The sequence below is a fragment of the Anomalospiza imberbis genome, chromosome 3, assembly GCF_031753505.1.
Source record: "Anomalospiza imberbis isolate Cuckoo-Finch-1a 21T00152 chromosome 3, ASM3175350v1, whole genome shotgun sequence".
Lineage (NCBI taxonomy): Eukaryota > Metazoa > Chordata > Aves > Passeriformes > Viduidae > Anomalospiza > Anomalospiza imberbis.
The window spans coordinates 73,563,691-73,572,778 of record NC_089683.1 but is presented as its reverse complement, the minus strand read 5'-3'; the positions used below and the strand labels follow the sequence as shown (position 1 = coordinate 73,572,778).

Here is a 9,088-nt window from a genome sequence, read left to right as displayed (position 1 = left end):
AGATTAGGAGGGGTTTTGAGGGTACACACTGTCTGACTGGGTAATAACAGCAGTTAGTTCTAGAAGGTAAGAGATCTAGAAAATGGAAATATTTCCTTTTTATTTCAATCCAGTGGGGATTGTGCCAACCTCCATGCTTGCAGCAAGAATTCATAGTTTTTCTAAGTGTGTCCTCTGCATTAAGCCTGAAAATATTATTCTTCTGTCAAAAAAATATGGTGCTTTTTAAAAAAAAAGTCGTAATTACAGTTCACAGCTCTTTAGAAGATATTTCAACCTGCCTGAAGAGTCAGTCACTACTAAGTTGCAATCCACGGCTCAGAAACCCTTTACTTGGAAATACAGCTATGGGCTATCTTCTGTATTTGATAGAGACCCTTGATGTTGAATTCACAGCATGCAGATGAGAAAATTAGCTAAATTAAGTTTGAAGAAGACCATCCTGAGGACTCCTGTGGTGGAAATTAAAATTTAAATCTTGCTGATAATTTGTGAGTGTGGCATACCAGCATTTAGCTGCAACACAGGGGATGATTTCTTGGTTAATCTGATTTTGAACTGAAAAAGTATTGAAAAGTATTGAAGTGGGTTATTTCACATTTTATTTGATCATACAAAACCTGATTCTGATATTCAGAGCTCTGCTGAGTATGATCTGGCCGCACTGCTATAGTCATTGATGAGATCACTGTGTTCTAGAGAATATGAGAATACCTGGATATGATACAGGGTATCCCACCAGTGTATGATTTTGCTCAGAAAAAAACTGCTAAATCCTTTACAAAAGAATGTTTAATGGAAACTAAACAATTTATAGAAATAACTTGATCTTCTTATATTTAATATTATATGCAAAAATTAAGGACAGCTGTTAAATAAAACATTCTTTACAGTACTGAAAATGATCTGGCTTTACTGATTGGTGTTAAAGTGGGGGTAGTAACTCAAATTTTTCATCTTTTTATTTTTTAAAGTAATCTGATTAATAAATTATGTTGTGGGAAATTTAACTTCGAAAAGGCAGCACAATTTTGCAAGGAAAAAAAACTCCATCTCCTTTTGCCAGTCACATACATGCTTTCTACTCTTAGCTAAAGTCAATGAAGAGTGAGAACATCTAGCAAAAAAAAAAAAAAAACTCTAAGAGCAAGACAGGTAACCTAGGAAGAATACAAGAAATGAACATTTTTTCTGATAATTTTATTTTCATATTATTTTAACATTTTTGAAAATAATTAGCAGATATTTAAAAGACAGAAATAGTTTCTTTTAAATAGTAGACACTTGTCACATGTTCCTAAAGAAATTTACAAAATGTGGTATAAATAGTAAACCAGCAAAATTCTAATGTCAAACAACATCCATGCTGATTCCAGTAACCCCAAAGTATAGCAGAAGGACTTCCATGGCATTTCAGAAAGACATACAATCCTTCTTTCTTTCAGACTAATTTAAAAATTTGTCACAAACAGATCTAGTTTTAAAAATGGAACACTTGTTATTTTACTTGAATTTTCAGTCTAGACTAAAGTCTAGCAAAGAACTACAGAATGCACCTAAATATAAGAACCCAAGAAGACCTTTGAAAGCCACTTCTGTGGTGATTTCCTAGAATGAAGTTAAAATGAGTAGTCTCTCCTTTTCATGATCTTTCATCCTTATTTTTGCAATAAAGGCAACAGACTGTGCAGCAGAAAAAACTTTGAGAACAGCTTGAGGAACTTCCTGAAAATAATATCAGAAGAAAACTGTACTTTAAAAGGGAATATTATGCTACTTGCTTCTGGCCAGTTACCAGTCTTCTTTCTCTCAGCAAGTCATTATTCTCAGAGTACCATGGCCAATGCTCCACAGGTTGGCGAGTATCAGGGTAGAAACAATCGGAGTTTGCCATCCAAGGTGGCTGTGGTGAGCTGCAGTTCAAAAGAAAAGAACATATGGCTTTAATGAAGATCTTTCCAGTAAGCAGTTTGCTTTAGAGCAACAAACCAAATGAAGATCATTAAGATGATATTTAAATTACTTCTATGTTAAGAGGTCCAGTATTCATTAAAAAAAAAAAAACAAACTCATAGATTCTTCTCAACCAAGCTAATCTGAAAATTCCATTTCACTTAGATTTTTCTTTTCCAACTATTTTCAAATTTGTGTCAACATCCACTAACACATCAACAGTCTGTAAAACTGAAGCATATGTTAAAACCACATAGAAAGTCAAACAGACTTCACTGTGTATGACTCAAGAAGAGAATATGGAAGAAATAAGAAAATGAGCTGGAATAAATGAAGATGGAAAATACTGTGAATTAAATCAGGCATACCAACAAATACAGTTTTCTGATTTTTATTGGTGTTAAGTGTTGAGTAAGAATTTCCTTTGTAAGAAAGTATGTTGAATAATTTTATGAAGAGGCAAGTCTTGAAGACATGCATAAAGAACCTTCAGCTGCCTTAGCTTTCTTTCATCAGGTTGAGAAGATCTTAATTTTAAAATAAGAGGCAATACTATTTTCTGCACTTGCTCCTATAAACAAGCACTTGAAAAGCTGCTGTATCTCAGAAAGAAAGGGATGATCTACAAATGACACCATTTATTAGTCATTAAAAATTCAAGGTGTTTATGCCTTGCATATTAGGATTTACAGTTATTTCTCACCAGTGATAAAAATCTGTAGGGCTGTAACCAAACAGGCCTCTCATGCTCTGACCAGTTCACTTGGTTAACTTTTTGCATCCTCATTTTTTGATCTGTTCTTTCTTTGATACATTGACTCATTTGGTTATTCCTCTGGATAAAGGAACTCTGTGGTCAATAAATTATCTTCTTGGGTTTGTATTCCCTCCTTCAACATCTCCAATGATTAATTTTTCTAATCTCTCATGTTATCTCCCAAGACAGTGACTTATATTCCGTTATTTTCTTTTTTTCTTAAGTAACCTGAAAGTATAGACTATTCAGAACCATCCAATCTAATTTCTCCAACTCTACTTTTTACAGCTATCCAAGATAATAACATACTTCCAAAGATTTCTAATATGTCTGTATCTACCTCTGCAACTTACTATTGTGTTTTTATTTAACCCCAGACAGCAACTAAACACCACACAGCCAATTGCTTACTCACTTGCTTCACCCCAAGGGGGATGGGGCAGAGAATCAGAAGAATAAAAGTGATAAAGTTTATGGGTTGAAATAAAGACAGTTTAATGGGACACAAAAGGAAGAAAATAACAATAATGTTAATGATAGCAATAATGATGAAAGAATTACACAATGCTCACCACTCACTGACCGATGGCTAGACACTTCACAAGCAGGTGCACTAAGCCAGCTTTCCCCTCAGTTCATATACACTGAGCATGACATCATATGGTATAGAATATCCCTTTGGCCAGTTTGAGTCATCTGTCCTGGATGTGTCCCTCACAACTTCTGCCCTTCCAGCCTTCTTGCTGGCAGAGCAAGAGAAACTTAAAAATCCTTGACTTGGTATAAACACTACTTGGCAACAACTAAAACATCAGTGTGTTATCAACATTATTCTCATACTAAATCCAAAACACATCACCTACTAGGAAGAAAATTAACTCTGTCCCTGCCAAAACCAGGACGTACTGGAAAGATGACGTAAATGTAAAATACCTAAGTAATATGTCCTTTCTAAATTTTGTAGCCATTTATTGTGTGCACAAAAACAAAAAGAAAATGCTTTTATTATTATTTCGTGTTATCAAAAGCAAACTAACATAACCTGAAAAATCAGAGATTAATTCTATTCTATATCAGGAGATAATATAAAAACCCTGTTTAGCTTTCAATTTAAAATAAAATAATTTTAAATGAAATGAAGTTTTACAAGACCTAAGGAGGTAATTTTGTTCATCTTCCTACTCTAGCTGCAACTACAGAAAACATTAGATGAGCTTAGCTATGGCTTTGTCTGGCTATATCTTGAAAAATGCAATGAAATTTCACAACTCATTCCAGTGTTTAAGTGCCTTCTTAGTTGTCTTTCAGTTTTTTTCTCTAATGTCCAACCACAACCTCAAAAACTGCAATATGTGGTCAATCTTCATGTGATATCCTCTGACAGTACTGAAACACAGCTTGGCTTCCACCTGCTAAATGCATTCTCTATGCTGCTATTACATTCTGCTTCCAGGGACCTTTTGTTTTCATTAACCATAAAAAATTATCTTTCTACTCCAATTAACTCCACCTCCACACTTCACTAGCACCAAACCCATCACTGAATTGTTGGCTGAACTAAAAATGCCCACCTCCTGGCTTTAAGAACCATCCTTGTTGGTTGTATACTCTAAATGTTGTCTCTCAAGTCCTTCTCCTTCCTTTCCCCTTTCTCTTACATTTTCCACCTGTTTTCCTTGGCTGTTGATAAAATGAGGTTGGACTTTGCACCATTCTCCTGAGAAGTGTTACACTCAATACCTTGCCATGAACAAAAGGAATATACCTATATACAGAGCCAGTAGTCTTTATTTAGCCCAACCAATGTTTTAAAAGCCTAACAAAAACAAACCAATTATTAGACAGTTAACACTCATAATACAAAAAAAATGCCTAATCATTAAAGAAAAATTTCATAAAAAATAAAGGGTTTGATGGGGTCAATTAGTCATTAGCATCCTGAGTTCTTTCAGTGTTATTGGTGATTTTTGTCCTCAGAATGAGTTTTTCTGGGTTATATATTTAGACATTATATGAGTTAATGTAAACAATCTCTGCTCTGGTCCAATAGATTGAAAGTCTGTTAGCCCACTGAGTTCATTTTCTGGTTTGATGTTGTCAAAGACAAGCCCAAAATGCACCCTCACTAAGGATATAGCAATGAGAAGTGAAGTGGGATATGTAGGGACAACTGGGAGATTCCAAAGCACATCTCTGATCCAAACTAAATTGCTAATACAGGCTCACAGGGCGTCCAGTTTAGCCTTCAGATATTAGAATAAATCCTTATGCCTGACTGCTGAAAAAGCATATTCACTTATGTAAGTGACATACTTCATAGAATCACAGAATGTGCTGAGTTGGAATGGTCTCACAAGGATAATTGAGTTCAACTCCTGGTTGCACTATCCCCAAGAGTCACACTATGTGTCCAAGAGCATTGTCCAAATGCTTCTTGAACTTGAAGCAGATTTGTGTTCAGGCAATATAGAAATTTTAGTTAATAGTGTAATAGCAATATAATAATAAGAGAAAGCTAACTGTAATTTGTATTAGCACAGATAATAAGAGTTACTAAAAATCTAGCCTGTAGGACCCTTGAAATTCCAGATTTATCACACTTAAGAGCTATTAAAATTGATTAATAGTGTTCTCAACTGTATTTAGAATCCATAGAAATCTCAATAAGATTTTTTAAAAATGTTTAACTTATGCCAATACTACATTTCTAAATAATGCAAGCATGTTACTTCATTCAAACCCCTTAGCTCCCAAACATGCTACTCCAAAACTGTGTTTTGAATTATACTTGAAATCTCTATAGTAGTTAAATCAATATACTACCAACCATTAAAAAGGAAAAATAAAAAAAAAAACCAAACCAAACTCCCAACCTAATTATGTCTTACTATTACATATTCAAATCTTGGCATCAGTCCTGTGAATAATTTGACACCTATGTAAAGGGTTCCTATGGGACAAACACTAGGACATTATGGAATATTATGAAAGTGTAGACTATTTTCTATATTGATAGATATATGGGGGAAGAAAAGACCTTCAAGTAGGGCTGAGGATAAAATTAAAGTTCTGAGCATTTTAGAGATTTAACAAATTTCAAGCTTTTTTTTTTTAAATCAAGCTTTTAAACCTATGACATTTGGCACCAGAATTGGGAGGAGGACAAGTTCTTGAACACACCTCTCTTCTATTTCATGGTCTATACAACGTACAAAAGTTTAATGGATATTTAAGCTAAACAAGTACATGCAATGTTGGAAGACTGTCAGTTAACAATATGACTTTCAAGATATTGCCTACTGCATTACCTTTTATATCAACATAATATCTATATTTTTCTACAATTACCTTTGGTTGGAGGGAAATTTGTTTCTGCAGTGATATCACACCAACAAAAAATAAAATGCTGCAAATTACAGGCCTGGATTTTTTTTAAGCCACAAACACAAACAGTTGAATTTGTATAGAAATGTATCAAACTAATATTCTGTTTTAATATTTCACACAACACACATATGTATATATATACAGGGCAGGCTTCAAAACATCCTGTACTTTAGAGAATAACAAGAATCAAAGGAATTTCAGCTGGTTTCACATCACAGGTATATAACATCCTTTTGTTTTCTTTCCGTTAGTATAAGTATGCATAATATGCAAGTAGAGACACAAATTTTTAAGTTCACTAGCTGCACAGCAAAAAAGTATCATCTGGCCAAAAGCCAGTATCTAAGTAGAACAGATGGGAATATAGTTTTTAGGGAGTTAGTATTTTCAGCTTTCATTATTCAAACTATTCTATGAAAATAAGAGGCCACAAGTAGAACCAATGCTCTTGAATTTTGCATTTGTTTCACAACTAGCAACAAGCAAGAGCAACAGGAAAAGGAGACATTATGAAATTGGATTTTACTATATTTTTCTAGTTCAGAAAGTGGAGTCTAAAGCAATATAGAATTCATCACCTTTACTACTGAAGATCTATAGTGCATGAAGTCTTTACCAATTCTGATTTTGTAGTTTAAGCCAAGAACAGAAGACATGTAAGTAGCACTTTGGAAAGGTTTGTTTTCTTGAAAGATGAGTGTTTAATTTGACAGCTGCACTCTTAAACATTCAATCAGTTAGATCAAAGCCACATTTTTTGCAGACAGAAACTTTTTTTCTTAAGATAGCTCTCCTATTGCAGAAACGAGAACAAATTGAGGAGAAAATACAAAAAACAGATTAAGATCTTTTAACCATAATTCCTTGAGGTGTATCATACACACATAACCATACAGCGGTAAGTACAGGTAGTGTCACTCAAGCTGAGAACTGCAGTTTTTATAGTAACTGTAGATGACATGCTCACATTTTTCCTCCCATTATGCTCAGTGCATGGATAGGGTTGATCAATTTTAGTGTCTCTAGTTCCTGTATTTTATATGCTTTGCATATCAGAGGTGGCTTGCCTATCCAGAGGAACTCAAGATCAGAGGTCACCACGAATAAGACATTAAACATCTGCTAAAGGAGCCACTGATGATGTTTATATAGAAATGCCCTAGGTAGGCTTTTTGCCTTAAAGGGGAGGAAGTGTTTTCTAGAATTGATAGGAAGGATAATTGTATGGAAAGCCAAATTATTCAACAGATTAAAGTTGTAAGAGGAAAACAATGTCTCAAAGTTAGTAAACTGGGGCTGTAGAGAGGTCAAGGACTAAAAACATTTCTCCAGACAACCTATATGTGCAGAACCCCATCAAAAGAATTAGGAAAATATAACTGATCCACCATATCCAGTATTGTCACTAGTCACGCAAACAAATGAACAGAGACATTTAAAGAAAACTAGGTATAAAAATATTCTATCCTTCTCATATAGGACTGGAATTTCAGTCTCTTCAGGACTCATTATTGTTGAGGTTTATTAACTTGCCTCCCTTCTATGATGTTTTTAATGTAAAGCATAACTCTACTGCCAGTAAGGTGCAGTCTGTGTTCCCTGTACATTTTGTACACATGGCAGTGCCTCCACTAGTTACCCTTCTTCCACCAAGTTTGTGTTAAGCCTAACAGGTCACCTAGGGCAACCTTCACTCAGTGCTGTCCACCCTGATTTCCCATCTTATTTATTTATTTTTAAAACCTTTTGTCTTCCCTTATGACTCAGATTAAGTTCATCTCTTCTGGACAGATGTTCCTGGAACCTCCTGGGAAGTTTCTGTAATGCATAATACTTTTAAATGTATTACCTACTTCAGCACCTGCATTTCTTTGCTGTCAGCCATTAATAAATATTATGTGCTTAATAAAAGCAAAATTCTCATCTATTCAATTTAACATGACATTTTTATAGGCAAGTAAAACTAGTAACTCCCAATAATTCTTTGATGTGTTAAAATTACTTGATCAGCGTGTTCTTGGACTCTTCATTACAGTTATGTAAGATCCATTTGAAATTATGTTCACAAATCTGGAAATACTGAGTTTGGTTGTGGAGGGTTTTTTTGGGGCCTTTTCGGGTTTTTTGGTTTTGGTTTTTTGTTGCTGTTGTTTGTTTGCTTGGTTTTTTTCTTCTATCAATTCCTAAACACTCTAGATTTCCTCCATATTATCATATTTTTTTTTCTCAACCTAAATAACTAGGAGAAAAATTACCAGCAAATTATTTTTACTTTCTAGTAGATAAACTGAGTTTCCTGCTGAACATTTGTTCAAAAGGCAGTAAATGTCTTACTGCATATTTCAGGTCTAAAATTAAGAAACTACAGACCTAAAAGTTTGTAAGGAAGAACTGTAACTGGAAAGATCAAAACCCAGTAAGACGGAATAATTTATTTCATCTTTTCCTCAGCTAAGGAATAAAGAGGAATAAAACACACCAAGATTGATAAAAGTATTCAAGTCAAAAAAAAGGAGAAGAAAATTCAAAACAAGATTGCACCATTTATGACTAATTCCTGCTCCCATCTGAGGCACAGGAAACCTCTGTCTTTTTATTCATAAAAGCATTCATATTTATTTAAATTAATAAACAGGCCCCATATCGAAGGTAGGGAATTTTCCCTTGCCAAAACTAGAATTGACTTGGGGGCCAGGATTGTAATTAAGAACTTTAATTTACAGTATGCAAATGTAAGCCACTTCATCAGTTGTTCTGACTTCCCTTACCAGATTACAGATGCACAGAAAGCTGACCTTTACTTCAGATTACTTAATTATACTTCCCCTAAATTAATTAGCAAATTTCCTATCAAGAGTTTTGAGGTATTTTGACTTGTTTGAAAAACAGAACTGATGTGGGTTCAGACCACAAAGGAAACCTCAGACATCAAAATCTTACAGCAAGGACATTTCTAGTTTCTGCAGAATTCAATGTTCCATTCCAGAATTC

General features: G+C 34.3%; 1 protein-coding gene across 3 annotated transcripts in view; it reads right to left on the bottom strand.

Annotated features, from left to right (window-relative positions):
* Positions 1–1,181: 1,181 nt before the first annotated feature.
* Positions 1,182–9,088, bottom strand: part of WDR27 (WD repeat domain 27) — an 89,184-nt gene continuing 81,277 nt past the window's right edge. For all 3 annotated transcript variants that reach the window (XM_068185140.1, XM_068185143.1, XM_068185142.1), the window contains one exon: positions 1,182–1,913. In XM_068185140.1, coding sequence (XP_068041241.1) covers positions 1,866–1,913 — 48 coding nt within the window. In that variant the 3' untranslated portion in view covers positions 1,182–1,865. The remainder of the gene's footprint in view (positions 1,914–9,088) is intronic.